The 26810-nt window shown below is 40.9% G+C and overlaps 1 protein-coding gene across 3 annotated transcripts in view; it reads right to left on the minus strand.

Moving 5' to 3' along the window:
• Window positions 1-1502: 1502 nt before the first annotated feature.
• The window catches only part of CDCA2 (cell division cycle associated 2), a 49984-nt gene continuing 24676 nt past the window's right edge, over window positions 1503-26810 (minus strand). For all 3 annotated transcript variants that reach the window (XM_053900949.1, XM_019466906.2, XM_053900950.1), the window contains 8 exons: window positions 24858-25066; window positions 22543-22627; window positions 21871-22115; window positions 17564-17642; window positions 16166-16254; window positions 15119-15256; window positions 4667-4838; window positions 1503-2841 (listed from right to left, as the gene is read on the minus strand). In XM_053900949.1, the coding sequence (XP_053756924.1) occupies window positions 1643-2841; window positions 4667-4838; window positions 15119-15256; window positions 16166-16254; window positions 17564-17642; window positions 21871-22115; window positions 22543-22627; window positions 24858-25066 (2216 nt within the window). In that variant the 3' untranslated portion in view covers window positions 1503-1642. The remainder of the gene's footprint in view (window positions 2842-4666; window positions 4839-15118; window positions 15257-16165; window positions 16255-17563; window positions 17643-21870; window positions 22116-22542; window positions 22628-24857; window positions 25067-26810) is intronic.

Here is a 26810-nt window from a genome sequence, read left to right on the forward strand (position 1 = left end):
AGTTTTTAAAAACCCTTCACGTCGTATGGTTCTGAAAGTTTTTTTTTTTCTTTTTAAATTACCAAGACCGAAAAGCTTCATAAGTAGTAAGTAGATTTTTTGTTTTTGTTTTCGTATTTTTTGGTTTGTTTTCACTGGTAGAGATTTGCCAACCATACCGAACTGTAATGGGGGGGGGGGGGGGAGGGGGGAAAAGTCCATAAATAATTTATGTGTAAAGATAAAAGAATTTTTTAAACAATCCACCCTTTAGCAGAAGAAATTGGGGATCACTTTGAGTGTTAATGTAAAATACATTTAGTCTTTAGCAGCAGGAGTTCCAGACCTATTGGTGCCAAGAAGGTAACAAATAGTCTGTATCTAAGGCAGGGGAAATGGGCACTCAGCGGGAGCTTTCTTCCCTGTTGTGTTATTTATAGAGCGCTCTATTTGTTAACATGTTTCTGCTATCATGGAGAGGGAGAGTTTAATGATTTAGAGGATTTCAAAGACAATTGTTTAACGATACAATGATTTATGCGCACTCCCAAAGTCCAGATATATAGCAATTTAGATTTTCAAACTGCTGTCATCAAAACAGCGGAGGATACTGCTGAAATGTAACTGGAGAATCCGAGACCAGGGATGGTACTCGACATCGTGAAATGCAGAAAACTGCTGGCAAAACACCACGTTAAAAAAGAAATCGGCCACCTCCCACCATGCTTCATGTTAGTAAACAAATTTTGCAAGGCCCTTTCGTAGGAAATTTCTAGATTTAAAAAAAAAAAAAAAAAAAAAATTTTTTTTTAATGGAGAAGCATGAATTAAATACCAAATTACTAATTTGGGATTTCTTGGAATAAATCCTAAATGTGACTAATTGGAATGATCTGGAGGATGATTCAACTACACTGCTCTGTTTTCCCCAAAAACCAATCCTGCACCTCCCGCCCCACAGGGCATATAAGAATCTTGTTTGAAAGACAAAATATTTTCACCTTAGTTATTTATAGACTATATATACTCAGTTTATAATGTTTGACTTGTAATATTCTGGTTACTAAATGAATTTTCCAATTTTGATTTTAACCTATTAATATAAAAATATTCATTTGAGATAGATGAAGCAAGTCATTAAAGCTACTTAATTTTAAACCAACAAAAAAGTCTTATGATTTCCATCTTCCCTAATGGATAAAGATTTTTAACCAGCTTTTTCCGCAACATTTTAAAAACACATCTTTCTCATTTCCTGGCAGTTTTTAACCTTGTATCACCCTTCAATTTTCATAAAATTCCATTTATCCTATCAATCTGTTTTTTCAGGTCTTCTCATCTAGACACAATGAGTCAATTTCAAGAGACAAATTTTGTTTCCCAACAGACTCCAAAGCTTCAGTCAACACGTACTAGTGAGAAACCTTCAGCAAACATGTGCTATTTGGGGAGAGAAGAACAGATTTAAGAGAATGTTTTCTTTTTGAATGAAGAAATCCCACTTACTTCTACTTACAGAGAGGTTCAAGTCAAATGATTTTATTTGAAATTTTGAACAGGGGAGGAGAGGCGGGGTGAAAGAAATGTTCTGAGCATGGGGTGGCTGGGGGGGTTTACCTTCTCTGCGGCCCCGAACGTTCTTCAGGAAATGCCAGTTACCGCTTTAGTTCCCGACGTGCCCGACTCCTTGGATGTCCCTTAGAGAGCTCTCTCCGCTCTGGGGGAGAGAGCTTCTTCTCTTGCAGCATTTTGCCAGAATGGGACCTTTCACGTTCACGGGTGCGGACGTCCACAAGCTCTTCCTCCTCCTCCCAGGTAAACTGGCCGCACTGGCGGCCAAGCCCTCCCTGTCTTTACCCGACACGGGGGGTGCCGTGCTCGGGGTGTGTCCAGAAGACCTGGGGTCTTTACAGAGGGCCACGCTTTCAAGGCCTCTGCTGTCCACTGTGCATATTGTTCTCCTTTTCATTCTTTGGGAAGTGCAGGAAGCGGAAGGAAATGGAAGTGAGATCCAGACGAGCCCTTCCTCTTCCAGATCCTTCTGCAGCCTGGTGCTCCGTCTTACTTTTGTTTCCCTACTTGTTCTCTGAAAGGTCTGCTCTATGGAGTCGGATAAATCTTTATAGAGTTCAGAATTTTCTAAACCAATTTCTACAGGGCTGCTCACCAGGTAGGGAGGTTTGGAATTTCCGTTTTTTTCCGAATTGAAACTCTGGCCGCCAGAGTAACACATAGAGCGTCTTCTATGCTTCTTTCCTCCCCTGTTCGTACCAGTGCTTTCACTCTCTGCGCAGCTGCTTCCCGAACCCTCACTCGGATTTGTACTTTCTTTCATATTGTCAAGGAAGACGTCTTTTTGTAAGCCAGACATTACACGTGTGGTCGGCGGTTTCCCTTCTGGAGCTATAACAGAGTCATCCTGCTTTTCATACTTTATGTTCACATCTTCTGAAATTTTAAAGATCTGAAAAAGGTTTTCCACATTTTGGCCAGCGGCAGCCAATTCCCGGGACGGCAGGATAATACTGGATCCCGCATCATCGGATGCCGGGACCTTTGCGGTCACAGAATCACAGGAAACACGACTGCTCTCATTCTCAGAGCCAGCTTTCAGGTCATTTTCACTTTCTGACTTAATTTCCGCTCTTGGAAGAGTTTTATGTTTACTAGCTTCTACGGTATTTATATCTAAATCTTGCTCTAAAGTAGCGTTAATAAATGGCGAGGAACGTTTGGTGTGAGAGCTGCCGAGTGCAGACAGATCGTACTTATTAAAACCTTGACTCATCTGCAAATCCGGCTTCTGAGGCTTCCTTTGAGGAAGCTTTGCTTCTTGAAGTTCACCACTGGAGTCGAAATCATCTAGGGGCATGGAAATAAGTTTACATCTCAGGAAAAAGTAACAGTGGAAATAAATGTTGACAAATCAAACAGGTGCCATACCGTATTCTGTGTTTTAAGCTTTCAAAACTAGCAAGACCTACAAATGCGACACTGTACCTGCCCCCATCTGGCATCAAGCTCTCTCTCTTTCAGTTCTTCCCCAAGCCACAGGTTAAGAAAATATGTATTTAATACGTGAGTGAATAAAGTACATGACCTCAGACCATGAAAATGAGAAGTGTATCTCAAATCGCTTCCTCTATTCTAATGTGCTTTCCACACTACAAGGTCAATTAGCATGAGGCAGCCATGTTTCCCATTGCCCGAAAAATGAATTACTGAAAACGGGCACCGCCATGCTTCTGAAACTTTTCTAGTAATGTTTCCCTTGAAAGAGAGGGAAAAGAAAACTTGGAATTTGGGGAGCGTTGAGGACTTAGCTAGAAGGGTACTTTTAAAGACACTCAGGTCTTATGCCCTGTGTTAAAAAATTAATAAAAACTGCACCGTACTCTCAAATAGAGCTATGTTTGTTACAGTATTCTGCCTTCCACCTCAGTGCGACTAAAAGTCATCCTCCAGGAACATATCCCAAGTGGAGGGTGTCCTGCGTTTTTGGCGCATTGGGTTACACATCACACAGGTGGAAAAAACATCATCAAGGTTTTAAAGCTATGGAACACAACCGAAATAAATTCAGGCTTTCGGTGTTCTAAACTTCAGTACTATTGGATGCCATCTCTCTTGTTATCTCAGGGAGTAAGGGTTTTAATTGGCCAGCCAAATGAATGTTAAAAAATGTTTTAAACGAAACTCAAAACTGTTCGTATCTATAAAACGTCAGCCGAGCCAAAAAGCTAAAAGTATTTCAATTTGAAAAGGTATGTATCCAGGACATGGGTACTCAACATCAGGTCACAGAAGCTAGAGATTATCGTAGGGTCCACTCGGTAGCAACCAGATCATGTCAGTTGGGCTCTTTCTACAACTTTAAAAGTTGAGGTTGATGTATTTTTTCATGAAACTGACAGACTGGAGAAGAAAGGCGGGGGAGGGAGGAAGAGAGAGAAAGGGGCAGGGAAAAAGGGACAGGGAGGGAGGGAAGATTTGCTTTAAACCCTTTCAACACATGATACCACTGGTTATAGACAAAAAAAAAAAAAACATGCTTCAGGTATTTTTAAAAAGAAATGATCTGATAAGATTCTAGACAGAAAACCTATACTAACAGTCATTATTTAAACATCTTTGGGAAAACTCCTGTCAGGAACTGGAGATACAATGAAAATAAGACTTAGTTTTCCGTCTCAAGGAGACCGCAATTTGCAGGAGCGGGAGGCAGACAGAACATTATACGCTAGATGGTAAAGGTGTAATGCGAACAAAGAGCTTTCCTGGAAAAGCAGCCAGCACGGCTAAATCTTAAAGGATGAGCAGCATCAGGCCAGATTAAAAAGAGGTAGGGTTGCCAACCCCTGACCCAGGATGTACCACATCAAGGAGCTGGGGCTGGAGGTAGCTGTGTCCGTTTAACTTCTGTGCTTTCCTGAAGTTCTGAAGTAGGCAGAAGCCAACAGTCTTAGGGTGGCATATACCTTATTCATCCTTGAAGCTATTATAAATCCTACAGGTACGCTGCAAATGGAATGCAGGCTACACATATCTGATGACTGACAAAGACAGCGATTTTTAAAATCGCTGGGAAAGTTGCTATTTTTACTTGTATGCTCTTTACACAGTGAACGGGAAAAGGGGGACAAGGTGGTGGAGAGGATAAAACCTAAACAGGAAAAGAACAAGATACCTGAACGCATCGTTCCGGCGCCTGGGGCCGAAGGCGTCATCTCCGAGACCTCAGGCAGCTCGGGAATAGGACTTAGGAGCGGCTTCTTGGAAGCGATGTCTCTTTCCCCGTATAAAGACTTTTGAATACTTTTCTTTCCCTTTGCTTTCTTCTTTCTGCAACTTTTTAAAGCCTGTGAAGATGTATTAAGACGCAGTAATTGAGAAAGATGTCACGCCGTATACAATTTTGAGCCTTTAATTTGTACAGAAAAACTTGAGACCAGTTATTCCGTTGAAAATTTTAGAAATCTGAGTCAGGCATGGAGGGCTCGGTAGCTTACACAAAGTCAAATAAAATATAAAGAACTCAATTTACAAACTATATGATAACTAACGGTCTACGTTTCCATAAAACATTTGCCCAAGTAAATTCTGGATTAGATGCTCTAGAGTTGACAGACTTAAGACAGGACATAGGTGTAGCTAGGCTATCGTTAGGATGACTCAGGATTAGCCTAGAATGACTTATCTACTAGAACCTATGAGGGGCTGTTTTCTGCTCACACGTTTAGATGAAACAATAGTTATGTACATAAAGGTTACGTAAAAGTGAAAGATAACACAAAGCTGGCTGAGCTGCTTCAAACATTAATAATCAAGATTAAAATGAATAGGTCAAGGGGTGCCTGGGTGGCTCCATCGGTTTAAAGTCCTACTCTTGGTTTTGGCTCAGGTCACGAACTCACACTTCATGAGTTCGAGCCCCATGTTAGACTCTGCACTGACAGTGTGGAGCCTGCTTGGGATTCTGTCTCCTCCTCTCTCTGCCCCTCCCTGACTTCCTATCTCTCTCAAAATAAATAATAAAAAAAACATTAAAAAATGAATAGGTCAAAAATAAGATGGGTTTTAACAAGCATAAGTAGAAGAGGGACAAAGGAATGGTAATAACTGGTGGAAAACACGTGGGTTTCTATACAAATTAAAACTGTCCTAATAATATCCGGAATGTAGTACTGAATTCAATTTTGACTGCCATATTAGCAAGTGAGAATTAATGTTCTCTGTTAAAAAAAAAAAAAAGCTTCACATGGAGAAGACCTCAGGGAAACTCAAACACTGTGTTGAAATAATAGATTATTATGAGCAAACAGAAATACACTCAATGCGATCATATTGGAGAGAACCAGACTTTAGGTTAACATAAGGAATGTGTTTTTAGCCATTAAAGCTTCCAGAAAATGGAATCCATTGAAACATTTATTGAGAAACCACTCTGTGCAGGTAATGACTTGCTAGGTAGAAGATACAAAAACAGGATGTGGTCTTTAGGGGGCTCACCATCGAACAGCAAGTAACCATTATTGATACATATACACGATGTCAGACTCTATATGGACTGAGATGGGTCCCTGGCCTCCAGAAGGCTTAACACTGCTCCACAAAGCAGGCAAGGAGGCCCTTGTATGCAATGAGTAGGAGCCTGAAAACAATGAAGGCTAACTGCACAGTGACTCAGGGAGTGACAACATTCGATTTTACATTTAAAGAAAGATCATTTGGGTGAAAATATAGAAACTAATGATGTGATGGATGATATTCAAGAGTACAAAAATGGCACAGAACTGCATGTTCCTTGAGAGATCTATAGATATCCTGTAAAAACAAAACAAAACAAAACATTCCATGGAAAAATAATTTTAGAACTGTACAAGATAAATGTTCCTCTTGGTGATTTGCAATATATATTTACCATTAAATTCTCTGAGAAGTCCCTCAGTATAAATAATCTCTATACACATTAGGAAAATACCGGGTTAACTATTTTTCCACGAAAAATTTATTTCTATGGAACATCTGTTGACATTCCATGGGACAGTTGGGGAAATGAAAGCTTGGTCAGTGGATGTGGAAACCAGGAGAAAAATCTCGGGCTCCACAGAGGAACTGCAAAAGAGAGCAGATGGCCTTCGGTGCTGGATGCCTGACGTTGCCACCTACCTGCCCTATGATCTTAGGCAAGTCACCCCACCTCTCTGTACCTCATTCTCCTCTGCAAAACGGGAGCCACAGAAAGCTGTGGTGAGCGCTGAGTTAACATAAATGAAATGGTTAAAATAAGGCTTGATCCATACACAGAAAAGAGCTATGTGTCAGCCATTCTTGGTCTTTTAAATTCCTTTCTGATATGAAGAGAATTGACACGGGGGAAAATATTTTTAGTATCAAATTATGCTTGGTATTACAGTGTGACAGACACAGGCCCTACACAGTCAGTGAATACGCTGCAGTCAATGTCACCTGGTTATGACCTCTAGAACAGTTTCTGATTCATAGGTACAAAAAAATACCCTGTTGGCAGGATTTGGGCCATCTCTGTCTACATAAAACGTCTTCAGTCCCTGCAACGCTGCCTGACACGTAACGACTTCCCAACAAACAGGTATGAACAAATGGATGAATAAATGTAGAATGAAAAGGTATAGGTAAACTTCGTAAAATTTGCTACACGTGATGATAGCTTTCTCATGGTCACGGGCCAAGAGAGGTGCAGCGCCCAAAGATGGGACTAAAGGCTAAAGCACCTGTGCTCTGTCGGGGACACACGTCTAGCACTGCCTAGCTTACCTGCAGAGGCTGGAACCGTAACAAAATTCAATTTTACTCCAATACAAAAGCCTTGCTTATACGGTAACAGCGAAGTCACCTGTGGCTGGAATTTTAGGGAAGACATTAATGTGCAAACAGGATGGTTTATGACCTGAAGCAGAAAAAGGACAACTGAAGGTATGGACCCCCAAAGTGACTTCGTTTACTTTAGAATCACCAGTATTTCGTCTCAGATAGTAAAGGAGGTCTCGACACGGAAGCAGAAACTTACTATTTGCACAGGTACTTAAGTTGCTTCCTGTGAGTAGCTTTAAAATTATTTAAAAATAATTCATGGGCTACGACCCAGCAATAGCACTACTAGGAATTTATCCAAAGAATGCAAAAATGCTGATTCACAGGGGCAGACGCATCCCCACGTTTACAGCAGCGCTATCGACAACAGCCAAAGTATGGAAAGAGTCCAAATGTCCACTCACTGATGAACGGGTTAAGATGTGGTATATAGGGGCGTCTGGGTGGCTCAGTTCAGTTGAGCATCAGACTTTGGCCCAGGTCATGATCTAGCAGTTTGTGAGTTTGAGCCCCGCGTAGGGCTCTGTGCTGACAGCTTGGAGCCTGGAGCCTGCCTGAGATTCTGTCTCCCTCTCTCTCTGCCCCTCCCCCGCTCACGCTCTGTCTCCTTCAAAGCTAAACATTATTTGGAAAAAAAGATGTGGTATGTACATATATATAATGGAGTGCTACTTGGCAATGAAAAAAAAGGAAATCTTGCCATTTCCAACAACGTAGATGGAACTGGAGGGTATTATGCTAAGTGAAATAAGTCAGTCAGAGAAAGAAACACATGTTTCCAGTCATATGTGGAAATTGAGAAACTTAACAAAAGACCATGGGAGAAGAGAAAGAAAAAAATAGTTACAAACTGAGAGAGAGGCAAACCATAAGAGACTCTTAAATACAGAGAACAAATCGAGGGATAATGGGGTAGGGGGTTGGGGGGATGGGGAAAATGGGTGATGGGCATTGAGGAAGGCATGTGTTAGGAGGAACACTGGGTATTGTAGGTGATGAATCACAGGAAACTACTCCCAAAGCCAAGAGCACACTGTATACATTGTATGTTAGCTAACTTGACAATAAATGATATAAAAATGAATACATAAAAATTAAAAAATAATAACAATAATTCATGGGGCACCTGGGTGGCTCAGTCGGTTAAGCATCCAACTCTTGATTTCAGCTCAAGTCAGGATCCCATGGTTTGTGAGTTCGAGCCCCGCATTGGGCTCTGCACCAACAGCACACAGCCTGTTTTAGATATTCTCTCTCAAAAATAAACATTTAAAAAGTATATATAGGGTGCCCGAGTAGTAGCTCAGTCAGTTAAATGTCTGACTCTTGGTTTCCATTCAGGTCACGATCTCACAGTTTCGTGGGTTCGGGCTCCACACTGGGCTCTGCAATAACAGTGCTGTGAAGCCTGCTTGGGATTCTCTTCTCCCCCCCACCCTCTCTGCCCCTCCACCAGTTGCCTGTCTCTGTCTTTCTCTTCAAAACAAATAAGTAAACTTAAAACAATTTTTTTTAATCAAAAGTATACAGAATTCACGTACACGGCAACAAATCAAATTGTACAGGAAAGCTTATGATGAGAAGCACACACTTCCTTATCCCTGTTGTTTACTTATTGGTTCCATTTTTGGTTCTTACAGCTAGCTCCATCTTTCTAAATAAGAGGCTCCTGCTGTTTTTAACTTCCTATAATGGAAAATTTCAAACACACAACAGGTAGAGAGAACAGTATATTGAACCCCATGTACCCATCATCTAGCTTCAACAATTACTAACAGAAATCAGGATTCATTTATACTCCCCTTCCCTCAGATCCTTTTAAAGCAAATCCCACACATTACCTCATTTCATCTGAAAATCCTATAGTATCTGTAAGAGATAAGAGCTCCCTTTTTTTCCCCATAATAAAGTGAAGTCTTTGATTACCTAGCATTGTATTTTATTGTTGACATTTTCCTTTTACAATGCAATTTTACCACACCCCAACTTTTTAAGACATACCTGACACAAAACATGTAAGTTTAAGGTATACGATGTAATGACGATGTATGTATATATCGCAAAAGGATTACCTTTTTTTTAATAACAACTACCATTTGGCAATAAAGGGCTCATACACACAACAACCTGGACAAATCTCCAGAGAATTGTGCTGAGTGAAAAAACAAAGCCAGTCCCAAGAAGTTACATAGAGTGTGATTACATTTACATAACATTACCAAAGTGACAAACTAACAGACATGGAGAACAGATTAGCAATTGCCAGTCAAGATGGGGGAAGTAGACAGAACTACAAAATGGCAAGAAGAGATCCCTGTAGCGATGGAAATCCTCTGTATCTTGACTGGGTTGATATTTTCCTACGTGACACTGCACAAGTTATACATGTTGTCATTGGGGAAAACTGGGCATAAGGTACTTGGGAGATCTCTGTAATTCTCGTGACAACAGTATAAATATCTAAAATGATCTCAAAATAAACAGCTTAAACACAAAGAACAAAGACAACAATTTTCCCTAATATTTCATTTCCTCGGAGATCAAATTTCTCTAATTGGCCCATAAATGTCTTCTTACAACTGTTCAAATCAGGATCCCAAAAAGGTCTTCACACATTTGCTTTGTTGACAGAACTCTTTTACTCTATGGTTCTTTCTTTCTTCCCTTGCCATTTATTTGATGAATAAGCTGAGGCATCGGTCCGGTAGACTTGGCCAAACTCTGGATTTGGTTGACTGCAATCATGGTGTCTTGAGTTTCCTCTACCTCCTATACTTCCTAAAAAATTGGTCATTAGATAGATCTAGGCTTGATTAGATTCAGCTTTGTTTTTTTGTTGAAAAGAACATCTCATGGATACCTCTAGGCTTCCTCATTGCACTAGAAGGCCCATATTCTCTCCCCTGTGACACTGTGATTGACCAGTGGGCTCAGGTGTTCAGTCCAATGCACCCATTATGCCCCTCCATCAGCCTTCCATCTAATGATTAACAACTTTCACGAATGTGTTTTTATCTAATGGTAGAAATTCTCCTATAAATAACTTTACCTCATCAACTATTTGTTCACCTGAACTTATTTTCCAGTTTTCACAAAAAGGAGTGGGTGTCCTAGACAGCTTCCAAGGTGACTTTTGAGATTTTTTTAACTATTATGAAGCGTTTTTTTCAGATTTGAAGTCTGTGTTTCAATCCACCGCAATTTTTGTCTGATAGTCACATTGTCCCACTTTTGGTCAGTGGAGCCCCTTTGAGACAGTCTGATGTCCTTTCTCGTGGCCCCAGTGGTTTAAGCTTCCTTCGTTGGACACTGGTACAGACCCAGGCTCATTTCCTACAAGTGCTGTTTAGAAATCTGAAAGCAGCCATTTCACTGATCAATTTTAGCTGAAAATGGTATTAAGGAATGCCAATCTAGGGGGACACCTGGGTGGCTCAGTCGGTTAAGTGTCTGACTTCAGCTCAGGTCATGATCTCACGGTCCGTGAGTTCAAGCCCCGCGTCGGGCTCTGTGCTGACAGCTCAGAGCCTGGAACCTGCTTCAGATTCCGTGTCTCCCTCTCTCTCTGTCCTCCACCTCTCCCCCGCCCCCCACCAGCTCCCACCCTGTCTCTGTCTCTCACAAATGAATAAACATGAAGAAAAAAAAGGCAATCTAGGGGTGCCTGGGTGGCTCAGTGAGTTAAGCTTTCGACTGCTGATTTCAGCTCAGGTCATGATCTCAGGGTCATAGGATCAAGCCCTGAGTCCAGCTCTGGGCGGGGCATGGAGCCAGCTTAAAGATTCTCTCTCTCTCTGCCCCTTCCCCTGCTAAGAAGGAAGGAACTAAGGAAGGGAAAGAGAGAGAAAGGGAGGTTGAGACAGAGACAGAGACAGAGAAAGAGAGGAAGGAAGAGAAAAGAGATGAAAAGAAAGGGCAATCTAGGTGTCAGAGGTGCTCACTGCCAGGAAATCTTTTGAAAAGAAAAAAGACATGAGTCCAAACTGATACTTCCAATTCAAATTCTGCCTCACAAGGTTCTGAATTTGATTTTAACAGCCATAGTGCTTGCTACGGCCAGGCACTGTTCTAAGCATTTTACACGTATTAACTCATTAAACGCACACAAGAAGCTCACAAATGCTGTACCGTTCTTACCTTTATTTTAAAACCAACAGAGAAATCAAGAATCTTTCCCGCCATTCCACTGGTGGGAAGTGGTCAAGCCAGAATTTAGAACCCAGGTTGTCTGCTCCAGAACCTGCACGGTTAACCCCTCTACTGTAATGTTAATGCCCTCGTTTTCACCTTCTCTACCCACTTTCTCACCTTCTGCTAGTAGCTACATTTGGATCATCGTCTTGCATGACAATCAAGTTCTTAAAGCTTTGCCCTTAGTTGAAAACAAATAGCATTTACGTTATCACTGTGTAAACGTTTTTCATCGTTTTTCATCGCTCTGCCAAGGACAACGCTCGCATTCGTCTCCCGGGGCGCCTCCTGTAGAGGATTCCTAGCACTAGAAAACATACTTTTTTTTTTTTTAATATAATTTATTGTCAAATTGGCTCACAATAAATAAATAAATAAATAAACAAACTTGAACACAAAAATAAATAAATAAAAGGCCAACTGAGGGGCACTTGGCTCAGTGGGTTAAGCATCTGACTCCGGCTCAGGTTATACATGATCTCACGGTCTGTGAGTTTGAGCCCCGTGTCAGGCTGTGTGCTGACAGCTCGGAGCCTGGAGCCGGCTTCAGATCCTGTCTCTCTCTCTCTGCCCCTCCCCCATTCGTGCTCTGTTTCTCTCTCTCAAAAATAAATATTAAAAAAAAAAACACCATACTTTTCCTTAACACTACTTTATTGCTTGAAATCACACTAACGTTTGCTTTGTACTTACTCCAAAACGTTTATTTGAAATGGCACAGGGAAATAATTACCTTTCTTTTTGCTCCTGATACAACACACCTTCCACTTTCTCCATCATAGGTCTTTTTGCTTTTCTCTCCAGAGAACTTCTCCCTAGAGCACCCTTTCCTCTTGCTCCAACCTGGACTGGTCGCTCCTCTCTGCTGGCCGAACGACCGTGTTTAGAAACTTCTCTCGCACTGCTCTTCTGTACTATGAGAGCCATCATGTTCTGAACTCGACCTAAATAGTCCTTTTCTCCACTCTGCCAAACCCCCTTTCTTTTGACAATGTCTCCCCTTCTCTTCTCCTGTTCTGAGATACCTATGTAGTCTCCTAGATTCGGCTTTCATGTCTCTTCTTACTTGTTTCTCTTTCGCTCTACCTTCTTGGGAGACGTTCCTTAACTTCATTGTTTAGTCTTTAGCCAACAGCTAAATTTTACATATTTAAGGATACTTCTTCCTCTGCTCCTCTTTGACAGCATCCCCTTCTTAGTTTTATGCAGATACTTGATTAAATCTGAAGTGTATGGGAACATTTTTCTTTTTTGAGGAAGTTTCCTTCCATTCCCGGAATAACATCTCTTTCTGGGGTCAGGTTTTCAGCTTTTAAATATTAGGTCTTTTGTGCTCTTGTTTCTCCTCAGTTGTCTGATTTTACAGAAGAGACAGGATACATTGGCCTGAGTTTCTTCTGCTTTCCAGCTGTCTCTTTCCTGCATGGAAATTCTATTAGGAACCAGGGCGGGGCGGGGCGGGGTGGGGCGGGGCGGGGTGGGGCAGGGCAGAATGGGGAGTGTCAACCTTAGGCTTTGCTTTAGGGCAAAAGCAGGCTGTCAAGACTGTTGGACCTTATCTAAAGGCCAGAATGAGGGCTTTCACCTGCATGACTTCCGTACATTCTGAGATGGGAGAACAAGGAGGGAGAAGGCGGTGAGGTGCTAACTGGTGCAGACTGTCTCCATTACTGTTTCCCACTCTCGCCACCACTCTGTTTACGGGGCCCAGAGTCTTCTGGGATCCCTATGGGCAAGCTGGCTCCTAATGGCTCTCTGGCTCCCTCGGAGCACATTCTGGGCTGTAAATTTACCTCTTTCTTCTGTCAGTGTGCCATCATCCACTGTCTTCTAGAGATTCACTGAAGGCTGTCATCTGTTGGGTAATATCCCTCCTCACTTCCTTCCTCTTCTCACTGCTATTCTTAGTCTTTTGATTCTATCAATTATTTTGATTCTGTGGGGTCCCGAGAGGGGTTGAAACAAACTTTACTGCTCAACCCTCCTTGAACTTTCTGACTATTGATTTTATGTGAAGAAGTATGCGTACATTCTTTGTAACAGTGCTATGTAAAGAGTATGAAGAAAATCAATTTCTGATGCAATAATATAAGATGTACATGCATATTTATGAACTTAGGTTTATTTTTTTCAACCAGGGGATCTCTCAATGGAGTGTGACCTAAAAGAGGGACTGAGCCAGGAAAACTTCCAGTTTTTTCCTGGCTTTCCTAAATGGCAGATGTTTGGGCCATGTTTAAGCCAGTTTTTGTTGAATGGAACGGGATGGAAGTTTACTGACTGTTTTGCAGGGGGAGGGTGTTGGGGGAAAATTGGCAAGTTACTTTAGTTTTCAAAAAGTGGATACTGGAGGTGCTTACAGGATGGTTTAAGAAGAGAAGTCTAGTAGGCTGCTCAACATGTTTCTAGATCAGAAAGATTTGGGAGGCACCAACCATGCTGCCTAGGACATCACCCAGAAAATATACAATTTGGAAAGGCAAAGAGTAGAACTCTAGGGAATACAAACTAAGGGTGGGTGAAAGAAAATAAACCTTCAACAGGGACTGTAAAGGCCGCTCTCAATTATGTCAAACGCTGCTGAGGCGGCAGCTTGTACCGGATTTTACTTACTAAGCTACTCAATATCTTGGAAAAATACTTACAGGGAGGAGGTAGAAAATGATACACCAGACTTCAGGTAATACCTGGAACTATGACTCTACCTTAGGAGCACCTGTGTGAGTCTCTCCAGCAGCAGTGTTAGATGGGAGAGGGGATAATGGATTAATCCAGAGTTGAAATGGAATGAAAAGGGGCAGAGAACTGAGGTTACTGACAAGAGCTGGTGAAACAGCTCACGCGGTTTGGGGCGAACAGGAAACACAGGAGATGACGGGATGCCTGCCTGCTGGAGGGTACACAGAGGGGCCAGAAGACTGCTGGTACCGGACGAGGAACGTGAGTAAGGGAATGAGGAGGTGGGATGTGCCGGCAGCCGGGGGTCAGGGAACGGGACATAGAACATGTACTACTGGAAGTGGGACGGGTACCAGCAAGCTGCGGGCGGGGTGTGGCAGAGGAAGGTCCGGATCACCCAAGTCAAAGGGGTCTGGTGACTGGGTTAAGGTGCTGCACTCGCTATCCCTGACGAGACAGTGAAGTCACCTGAGCCAGCACAGGCCTTGAAGTGTTGAGAAAGACACAGAGTCAGTTTCTCAATTCTTCCTTAAACATGGGGAAGAGATTGAGCCAGCCACTGGCAGAAGCAAAGCCACACAAGCGGCAGGTGGTCCACTCACCTTTGTCTAAGAAATTGGAGGAATCCTCTCAAAGGCTGAGGTTGGATCAGATTCAAAGGGAAAAATCAACTTAACATTTGAGTGCCAACATTTTACTGGGCTAATATACGTAACACAACGACGAAGATACAAAAACGGTCCTCGGGTAATTATAACTGAGTACATAATTGCTTATGGTCCTTTCTATTCTGTGATGATTTTAATACTCTCGGTCCAATGTTAACTGGAAAAAAATTTCTTTCCATGCTTTCCTAACCATACAACAAAGAAACGTACCACTTCTATTCTTATTATGTTTTTCAACACACACTTACTTGGTTCTTTTTAGGACGCACTCTTTCTGTGTGTTTGCTTTCCTGAGATTTCCTCCTATTAATTTTCTTTTCTTTACAAGGCTGAGCTTCTGTATGAAGTAAGTTGCAAACCTCCTCTTCTGCAAAAGTGATCAATTGCTATAAAAAAATTTAAAGTAGGGATAACCATAAAGCAGTTACATTTTGATATGTTTTCCACATTTATTTTTCCTCCCACACTACTTCTACCGTTTTATATCCCAGTTCCTCTTAATTCACAAATTCCATCAGAAGTATTTTAACCAGCTTAAACTCGCATGGGGGAGAATAGGAATTACCAATTTCTGATCTTATTAAACACAGACCCAAAGAAGCATATGCATTCTGCCCATTAAGGAAGAAAAAAAAGTTTAAGATTAGTTGATTTACCTATTTACCAAATATGTATTAAGCATCTACAATTTAGCAGCTAACTGCTGTTGAGTTATGAGGGGAAAGATGCATTTAGATGATCTAAATTTGAATTCTGGCTTTATCACCCAACAGTATCAGCGAAAAGCCCTATAATGGTAATATTATATATTTACGAATTTAAATAAAAATCCAACTTTACCTAATTATATAATAAAATAGGAAAAGACACACATTCAATGGGAGTTATGCTCCTACTAGAAAGTGTTAAAACCCAGTGTTAAAAACCAAAATGAAATATTTTTGTAAAAAGGTATAATTATGCCATTTTCTGGCTCTGTTATTTACACGCTACTCTTCTCCACTGTGTACCTCAATAAAATTCATAAAACCACACAGATCCTAAAGAAACATTCCAAAAACATTACCTTCCACATAACACAAATTCTGATAGCATCTTGTTTTACCGTATTTTTCTTCTAATAAAATTAAAATCAAATCAGAAAAAGAGCATTACTGTGGTGATATGCTATGTAGGTATTAACTGTGAATGACTGCAATCAAATCAAGATTTTACCCATAGTAATTTGACCATAAAAACAAAAAATCTATAGTAAGATTTAAAAACAAATATACTTGCCAAATACAAACACTTACACTTCTTCGGTTAGAGGCCCGTGTGATTCTACCAACTTTATGGGAGGCTGTTTTCTCATGGTTATTTGAAGAACTAAAGGAATCAATGCCTGATGAGTAAGACACAAGCAAAATTAGGGTAGCTAAACAAAAAGTCGTAAGAGCCGTAATTTTCTGGATACACTGGGTACTCTTATGGATACCCACCTTTGCTTTTAGCATAACATAGTATCTAAGCATAAATAATTACCAAGAATAAATTTTGAGATTCAAAAACATGCTTTAAAATTTTAAGTTCCCTCAACACCCAGAAACCGTCACCACTTTCCACAGAGACAGCATATTACCCTAAGATAACAGATTAAATCATATTATAGGAAATACCATATTTTCACTGATGGCATCTATTTATCCCAAGCTACATTTTGTACAATAAAATTGCAATGAAGGGCATTAAGATGATCCTGAAAATAACTATTGTAGTTTACAAAATTCAAGTAATTTTTCATTTGACCACTTTTAATGGTGTAAATGAAAGGAAGTATAATGTGTGTTAAAGAGCACACAGTCTTTAGAATATGATAGACTACGCTTCCAAGCTTAGCTCTAAGTTCGCACTACAGGTCTTGGATTCTGCACCAATGAACCTGGTTCGTGTTGTCTAGCTAATGAGAAGCCACTAAAGGACTTTGATCAAGAGGGAGAGACACGAATAATGGTTCCCATCCTAAGTGCTTTTCCCATAACATTTGTCATCTAAGTCCCGGTTTGCCTTATCATGATCATAAAAAAGCCAGAGACCTTGAAAAGTGCATGTGTCCAAAAGGCCAAGTTAATGTTGGTGAACAGGTCTGGATACTGAAAAAAGACCCATACGATCCGGATCACTCAACAAAAGGAGCCTACTACTGATAATTAAGACTTGGGAGGGCAACTCCACTGCCTGCAGTGACTTGAAAAATGGCACTACCTATCTATGGAGGTTCAATGTGGGTGATTAAAAGGTATGAGACTTGGATGGGCAAGAGGCTTCTTATAAGCTTTTCTGTACTATTTATTTTTTTTATTTTTTTAATGTTTATTTATTTATTTTTTTGGAGAGACAGAGCACAAGCAGGGGAGGGGCAGAGAGAGAGGGAGACACAGAATCAGAAGCAGGCTCCAGGCCCTGAGCTGTCAGCACAGAGCCCAACATGGGGCTCGAACTCACAAACTGTGGGATCGTGACCTGAGCTGAAGTCAGATGCTTAACCGACTGAGCCACCCAGGTGCCCCAATACTATTTGGTTTTTTAAACCAAATATGCATTATTATAATAAAAATAAAAATTTTAAAAGGAATTAAGGAGATTTAGTTTCATATTGACACATACTGAAAATGACACTTGTATGATTCTAAGATTAAAAAAAAAGTTACTACCTGAAAGAGTCTCAGAGATTGAAGACTTATTAAGAGGACTCAGAACGGCAAATGACACCTGAAGAGGTTCTATGTTTTCCTGAACAAAGAAAAACAAGAGCAGAAATCAGACATCCTTAAATTCAGTGGACGTATGTGCCCAAAAGAAAATAAGGACTTATTTTTGTAGGTGGAATTGTAATAAGCATAAAGATGAGTAATCAATAAAAGAGAAAAAAAGTCAAAGCAAAGATATTGGATATAAACACATATTATATAATATTTATCAATCTTTAATGAAACTAAGTTTACTAACTACAATCCAACAAATAAAAATAAAACATTAAGTGAAAGTAGCCATAATGATCCACTAACAAGTTACTCTTTGGTTTATTTAAAATCACACATCCTAACTTTAAAATAAATAGGGCATTCCATTAATAAACACAACCTAACATTTCAATATTATTCAGGGGAAATTCAGAGAAAATGGCACTATAAATGCGGACCCACATTGCTAGTATGATGGTAGCTGTTGGTTTCTCATAGAAAAAAACTTGTGACTTTGAAGAAACTTGTCTTTAATCATCAGTTTGGCATAGAGGTTTTTTTTTGTTTTCCCCAGAAATGACCATATGGCTTTGCTTAGTTTAATATGGTGCATTACAGCTTGTTTTTCAAATATTAAACCAACTTTGCATCTCTGGGTTAAATCTCACTTGGTCATGATGTAGTATCTCTATGTATTATGTTCATGAGGATACTGGGTTATAGTGTTCTTAAAAATAAATGTCTGATTATGAAATAAATATTTAAAAGAAAAAAAAAGAATGGAATGTTTACATTTACTGAATACACATTTAATTCATGGAGTTGTGACTAGTGTTTTTAAATAGTTGTTCCTAAAAATTCTGAAAACTGAAAAAATCAAAAATAAAAAGATAATGTCTGACTACGGTGTCAGGTTAATGCTAACATTAATGAACTGGGAATTACTCCCACCTCCTCAATCTGTTTGAAAGAGTCTGCAAAATGAGGTCTTCCTTAAGTGTCTGGTAGAATTCAGTAGCAAAATCATCTGGACACGCAGTTTTCTACGTGGGAAGGTTCTGACTACAACTGCAATTTCTTCAGTTGATATAGGGAGGATGAGGTAAGGGATTTCTTCCCAAGTGAGACTGGGTAGTTTGTGTTTTTCAAGACATAGGTCTAGTTTATCTAAATTGTTGAATTTATTGGCAGTAAGTTTTTCATAATACTTCCTGATTATCCTTTTATCTGTATGAACCTTCTAATAATACCTGTTAGAATGTATAGTCACCGCTCATTCCTTATATTGGTAGTTGGAGTATCTTCCCTTTTCCCTGAACAGTCTGATTACAGGTTTACTCATTGTTTTAAGGCATAATCTTTTTATTTCAATGACTTTTCTCTATTGCTTTTCTTTTTTACTTCACTGAGTTCTGCATTTATCTTTATTAAGTCCTTCTGCTTACTTTGGCTTTAATTGCTTTTGTCAGTTTCTTAAAGTGGAAGTTGAGATCACCAATTTGTCTCTTTATGTTGAAATACAGGCTTTATTCCCCTCTAAGCCTGCTTTAGGTGCATCCCATACATTCTTGTTGTTGTTTTGTTTGTTGTTTAGGGTTTACAGCATTCATCTTTAACTTACACCACTTTGCGTACAGGTTAAAAACCCCTCCCAGCTTCCATACCATGTTACTTTTGTTGTATATTTCACTAACTAGGTTATAAACCAAACGATACACTAGTTATTCTTGCCTTAAACAATTTTTTATAGAGATTAAAGTGTGCTACATTCACCCACGTGTTTATAGCATTTTCAATGCTCTTCATTCCTTTGCTAGATTTCCATCTGGAACCGTTCTCTTCCTGATGAAGGGACTTCCCGTAACATTTCTTCTAATGCTACCCTGCTACAGTAATGAATTCTCTCGGCTTCCATATGTCTGAAAAAGCCTGTTCTTCACCTTTGTTTTCAAATATAGTTTCACTGGATATAGAATTCTAGGTGGACAAGTTTTTGTTGTTGCTGTTATTTGGTTTTTTGCTCCAAGTAATTAAGTACATCTTCAACAGATGCTGCTGTGTTGTCTTCTGGCTTGCACAGTTTCTAATGAGAGTTCTGCTGCCTCTCATATTGTTGTTTTTTATGTCATGTGTCTTTTTACTCTGGTTCCTTGCAGGCCATATATCACTGATTCTAAGCAATGATGTGTCTTTGCATACTATTCCATGTTTCCTGTGCTGGGAATTTGCTAGACTTCAGGATCTGTGAGTTTATCATTTTATCAAATTGGAAAATTTTCCATCATTATGTTTCAAACTTTTTTTTTTTCCCTGTTCTGTCTGATCTCTCTTCTCCTTTGGGACTCTAATTACATGTATATTATGCCACCTAAAATTGTCCCAGCTTACCAACTGCTCACTTTTGCTCATTTTTATTCTTTCATGCAAAATAATTTCTATTGTTGTATCTTTAAGTTTGGTAATCTTTTCTTTTGCAGTCTCTAATATGCTATTAATCTCATTCAACCTAATTTTCTTCCCAGAGATTATAATTTTCAGAGTTCAAGTTGGATCTTTTCTATATTTCATGTTCTTAACAAGTTCAATATTTCCTTCACCTCCTTGAACATAGGAAAGATAGATTAAAAAAACTTTCAAAGCCTCTGTCTATAAATTCTACCATATGTGTAATTTCTGGGTCTACTTTTATTGATTGATTTTCCTCTTTATTATGGGGGCACCTTTTCTTACACGTCTATTAGTTTTTAATTGAATGTCAGACATTTTGAATGTAACACTGTTTGACACTGGATAGTTTTGCTATTCTTGAGCTTTGTTAGACAATGCAGTCAAGTTACATGGAGAAAAGTGGTATCCTTTCAAAGCTTTTAAACTCTGCTAGGCTTTTAATCTAATTCTGTTCTACTAGTGAGGCAATGCTCTCCTGAGTGTCTGATGTGCTGTGAATTATAAGGTTTTTCTACCACTCAGGTTGGTGGGAACACTACTACTGCCCCTCTGTGAACCCTAGGGATTGTTCCCTCTGTTCCATCTGGGTAGTCATTTCCCTGGCCTCGGGCAGTTTACTTACAAGTTCATGGAGACCAGTGCTCAGCTACAGATTCAAGTGAGACCCTTTGCAGATCTCCAGGGCTCTCTGTGCAGCTCTCTCCTCTCTGGTACTCTGCCATAAGCTCTAGCCTCCTACACTTTCCCAGACCCTAACTCCCATCCCCTCAACTCACGGAGACCACCAGGCTCCGCCAAGGTAAGCCCTTCCTGTGCAGTGGCCTGGCAGTCCAGCCCAGGCAGTAAATTGGGGCTCTCGTACAGCTTGCCTCACTTGTTACCCACTCTCAGGGATTACTATCCTATGCTTCCTGATGTTCAATGTCTAAGAACCACTGTTTTGTGTGTTTTCTGGAGGGGGGGGGGTTCTTTTAGTTGTTTCTCATGAAAACATAAATTAGGTCCCTTTGACTCCATCTTGGCTGAGAGTGGAATATTCTTATTTCAAAGTGCAATAGGCCAGGGAGAGAACGAATGATGGTCCCAATATAAAAATAGGCAATTATCTAGAGAAGAAATTCAAATGGCTCACGAACGTATGAAAAATGTTCAAACCTCACTAGTAAAAACTAGAAGTTTTCAAGTCATCTTTTTCCATTAAGCTATTAAAAAAAAGTACAGTTAATACCCAGGGTTTACAAAGTATGGTAAAATAAAACCATTTATACTGCTATTGAGTCCAGACTGGTACACTTTCTGGATGTTCACCAATATGTATCAAAAAGGTGAAACACATTCCTCTTCTTTCATCCAGTAATTCTCCCTACAGAAATTCATCTTAAGGAAACAAGTGTATATTTACAGCATATCAGTTCTAAGACTGGTGCTCTTTCACACCTTTCCTCCTCTAAAATCTGAGCGCATTTTACAAATTCATGGGGTGTCAGAGCTTACGGTCTAGCCTTCTCTCCTGGTGATACATAAAGCAATGGTACATCCTACAGTCCACAGTATTTCAGCTCCACAAAACATTCTATGTACAAGGAACCCTGCAAGTAGGAGACAGCAGGGAATAACCCATGCACTTGTCGGGATGAGCACAGGATGGGGCGGGGCGGGGCAGGGCGGTGGGGGGGGGTGGGGGAACCTACCTATACAAGTGCATTAAATCATACCATGACACATCATCTAGTCCATTTCATGATTTCAAAGCATAATTACTGTTCACACAAAACAGGTGAGGTCTGATGAAAATATAAACAAGTTTGCTCCACGCTTTTCACACTTACAAGATTCTCCCCCTTGTCATCAAAATCTGGTTGTGATAACCGTGCAGGAACTGGCGATTGCTCGAGTGGCAGGGGACTGACATTACTCAAATCCTTTTTGCGAACAGGTGTTCCTCCTTTACGCAACGGAGTATTTGCTGGCAAAGACTCATCAAACACCTCAGGGCTTAGATCCTCTCCAAAAGTAACTCTCTTCCTCTTCCTGACATTTAGAAAGGCTGGCACTTTACAATTTTCTTGACCTTCTATAGATAATGAATGGGTAGATAAAAAATTAGGCTACATTTCTTATCTAAAGTACATATCCTAGAATCTTTTAGCAGCTGTTATTTGTATAACAGTAAATACTGTTTGTAGAGAAAAAAATTCAAAATGGAAAAGGTAAGCAGTATTTCTAATTACAATACAGTAATAGATTTTAAAGTAAATTTTGCATGAGTATCTTGGAAGTTAAAAAAATTGGAATATTAATTTCCTTTAAGTGTTACCATTAAGTACAAATGGGCAGATGAAACGAACAGACCAATTCTGAGATTCCAACCAACTGTTCATTCCCATGTAATTTGCAAAGCATCGAGGCATTTAGCAGATCATTGAAAATACCACATACTAGAACAGAGTTTTACAAGAAAATGGTATCCTCAGGCTTCCAAATAAGCGTGGATTTCTTACCTGTTGCCTGTTCTTTGCAATAGTTTGCAAGATTTGAGATTAAGCTCGGATGAGTCCCGTCATCACAGAGATTGTCACAGTGTTCCTAAACGAAACAAACATCAATGAATAATTTTACGCATATAAATGCACACTCACAGTCATTAGGAATGGTCACTTTGAACTTTCTTCTGCCGAAGGTAATACTATGTAGTGTCGCAGATTACATTTGCTTTCATAACTGTTCTGGCTTAGTGACATTAGCCACAAGAAAACCTGGACTCTCTCGATACTACTTTAGTAAATCGTATTTTAGGAGAAAATTAAAGAACAGAAATCCATAACACGGGCTGAATGCATTCCATCATTTTTAATCTAGCAAATGAAGTTAAGGAAAATATGAGTGGCTAGAGGTATGATGTACTGTGGATGGTGTCAGATCAGACTATCTATAGGCGTAAAAATTGCACAAAAACAAGAAAACAGGTAAATGGCATAATAGGGTGTTTTGTCTCTTAAGTATGGGAAACAGACTTTTTTTTAAGTGTGTAAATCTCCTGTCCCCATGACTATATTCCTGATTTAGGAGCAAGGAAAGAAGGTAGTATCTGTCCCTCTCTGCTTCCCCAAAAGATTATGGAGTTCGTGAGGAAGGGACAGCGCAAGTCCGGAATCGCCAAACAAGGCAAAGCTCAACACAGGGCCACTGGAGGGAAGCAGGGGAGCGCCAGGGCCGTGGGCTGCATGAGTCACCTCCAAACCATCATCTGCTTCCCAAACCCTGGACCAGTCCTTGTTCTCTAGAGCTGTTCATTTTCTCCAGTGCACCCATTCCAAAAGCCCCTCCTTCTCTAAGCAAATGCCCTGCCCCAAACAACCCTCCTTGAGCAACTGTCTCTCAAGTCCATTTCATTTTCCTGACCAGGAAAACGCCCATTATTTGTGAAATAAGTGAACTTAGAAAATAAAATTCTTGTGAGTTTTTACATTTGTTTATAATTAAAACAACCATGAAAATTAGCCAACAACTCAAAGTGTATACACCTACAAACTTTGGAGAGCTTAGTAAAAAGATCAATTATAAAAATCTTCATATAATTTCAGTGGTAGGACTGGATGTTTGCTACGTAACGTCGTTAATCAGTAAGAGTTATACGGATCATGAAGATGCTAAGCCTGTTTGAAAAGAAACCAAATACACAGGATACGAATAAGCAGCCCTGTGTAGAGACCCACATCAGCTCTTCAACCAGAAAAACTGTAAAACAGTTAAATAACCACTGACCATAACTACGTCTGTAAATAGAGGTACTACTTTACTTTGGCTTTAGAAATAGATGTGTAGGCAGGGCGCCTGGGGGGCTCAGTCGGTGAAGAGTCTGGCTCTTGATTTCGGCTCAGGTCACGATCTCACGGTTCTTGAGTTTGGGATTCTTGATCTCCTGTCTCCCTCTCTCTCTGCCCCTCCCCACTTGCGGGCACACACGCGCCCTCTCCCTCAAAAATAAATAAATAAACTTTAAAAGAGAAAACAGAAAAGAAAGAGATGTGTGGGCATGGCTATATATTTAAATGCGTACGGATTGGAAAAAAAAAATTACCTCTTGTTTGCCGGGCACTGGTGCTAACTTCCTATTATTATTCCACTTACTCTGCTCAAATTAGCCATCCTTGCAGAGATGAAGCCAAGGTACAAAAAGGTTACAGAATTTGCCCAGCTCTTAAACTTCAGAGTCAGAGTTTGAAACCGGGCACCTGGACTCCGGAGCCCAGCCATTCAAACTTCTCACAGCATTTACAGCTTGGATTTTTTTTTTTTTTTCAATGTTTTTTATTTATTTTTGGGACAGAGAGAGACAGAGCATGAACGGGGGAGGGGCAGAGAGAGAGGGAGACACAGAATCGGAAACAGGCTCCAGGCTCCGAGCCATCAGCCCAGAGCCTGACGCGGGGCACGAACTCACGGACCGCGAGATCGTGACCTGGCTGAAGTCGGACGCTTAACCGACTGCGCCACCCAGGCGCCCCCTTTTTTTTTTTAACATTTATTTATTTTTGAGAGACGGAGCGAGACAGAGCATGGGTGGGGGGAGGGGCAGAGAGAGGTGGGTACACAGAATCCCAAGCAGGCTCCAGGCTCTGAGCTGTCAGCACAGAGCCCGACGCGGGGATCAAACCCAAGAACCGTGAGATCATGACCTAAGCCGAAGTCGGACGCTCAGCCTGAGCCACCCAGGCGCCCGCAGCCTGGATTTTAACATCAGATTTCTCGTGCTGTTTTAAACCAAAATGAATTTTTATTCCATTCGCTTTAGGACAAGTAGCTCTCAACTTACCTGGAGGCTTTCTAGAAACAGGTTAACAGAGGGTTTCTTTAGCACCGAACGAAGTACGAAGGTCTCAGAGGATGCAACGTCCCTCTTGCAGAGTGGAGTGACCAGTGACCTGCCTTCAGGAGTGGTGTCTGTGCTCACTTCCATCAAGTTGTCAAGGGAAACAGCAACACTTGATCTTTCGCCATCTACACACTCAGCAACCTTGACTCCTTCCGAGTAAACACACAAACACGAGACGTAGAAGACATCTGAATCAGGTTGTTCCACACCAAAAACATTATGTATTTGCAAAGAGAATAACGTGCTACAAGTAATTCCACCCTAGGGGCACCTGGGTGGCTCAGTCGATTAAATGCCCGACTCCTGCTGTCAGCTCAGGTTGTGATCTAACGGTCAGGGGATCGACTGCGTGGGGCCGTTGGGCTCTGCAATGATGGCGTGGAGCCTGCTTGGGATTCTCTGTCTCCCCCTCTCTCTGCGCCTGCCCCGCACTCATTCTCTCTCAAAAATAAAGAAACTTAAAAAACAAAAACCAAAAAAAAGAAAGAAAGAGAGAAATTCGACCCTAATATATCCTGCTTGGGGAATGACATCTGGAATTTCATTTGGATATATAAAAAGAAGACAGAGAAGTGGCAATGGTCACAACTTGCTAACTACTGAGGTAAAGGTAAGCAAAGAGTTTTGGCTCCCACGAACCTAAGACGGTGCTCACAAACAGCGACTGACTGTTAGCCTGCCTCCACTCACAACACCCAAGACTTACACCATAAAACTAACCTGAGTTGAACAACGACTGAGGACCAATTTTACTGCTGGAGTCAGAGGTATCTCAGGATGCAAGGGTGGTGGGAGGGAGAAGATGGGATGAGAAGAGGAAAGATTATCAAATCAAAACATTTATATGTTGTGTGTGCCTGCAAACAAGGCAAAGCTTCCTCCTGCAAAGTTTTTTTCTCACGGGAGTATTTCTTTATGACCCACATTTAACAAACATGTTGGGCCCTTTTTTCTAGGTCCTAGACCTAGACATGACAGGCACTCCTTTCTAGGTGCTAGAGATACAACAATGAATAAAACACACAATGCCCCCGGGATACCTGGGTGGCTCAGTCGGTTAAACGTCCCAATTCTTGGTTTTGGCTCAGGTCATGACCGCACGGTTCATGGGTTCGAGCCCTGCCTCAGGCTCCATGCCTACAGTGTGGAGCCCGCTTGGGATTTTCTCTCTCTCTGCCCCGCCCCTGCTCACATGCACTCTCTCTCAAAATAAACCGAAAACGAAAACGAAAACGAAAACCAAAACCCACATAAAGCTCCCACACTTTGGGGAACAAATAGACAGTATAAAAGATCTGGGAGGGGTAGAAGGTGAGAGAAAGCTATGGCTATGAAAGGGGGAGCACAGCATGAGGGTTCCCTGTGCTGGAAAGGTTCTCTATCTTGACTGAAGGCAGTGTGGCCACATGAGTCTCCACGTGTTAAAATTACATGGAACTAAATATACACATAAATGAGTGCACGTCAGACTGGTGACATCTGAAGAAAAGTCAGTGGATTGTATCAGTGTTAATTTCCTGGTTGTGACACCATATTACTGCTACCCAAGATGTCACCACTGGGGGACACTGGGGAGGGTGGACACTGGATGTCTAAATTATTTCGTACAACTGCAAGCGACTCTACAGTCATCTCCAAATAAAGAGACAAGGTTAAAGAAATGTTTCGATAACGACAGGTAGTAATTTAGGCCTTTAAAGGAAATGATGTAGAAGTTAAGGGGATAAGGCAGGATATGGTGGGAGGGGGGAGCTGCTGTTTTGAGGTGTCTCAGGGATCCAGCAGGCATCTGGGTGAAGGGACGAAGTGAGCCACGCACACATCTACGGAAGAACATTACACGCATGAAGCCACGTGCGAAGATCCGAGATAAGAACGTACCTGACACACTAG

Source organism: Panthera pardus, unplaced genomic scaffold (genome assembly GCF_024362965.1).
Source record: "Panthera pardus isolate Hobbes unplaced genomic scaffold, ASM2436296v1 HiC_scaffold_13, whole genome shotgun sequence".
Lineage (NCBI taxonomy): Eukaryota > Metazoa > Chordata > Mammalia > Carnivora > Felidae > Panthera > Panthera pardus.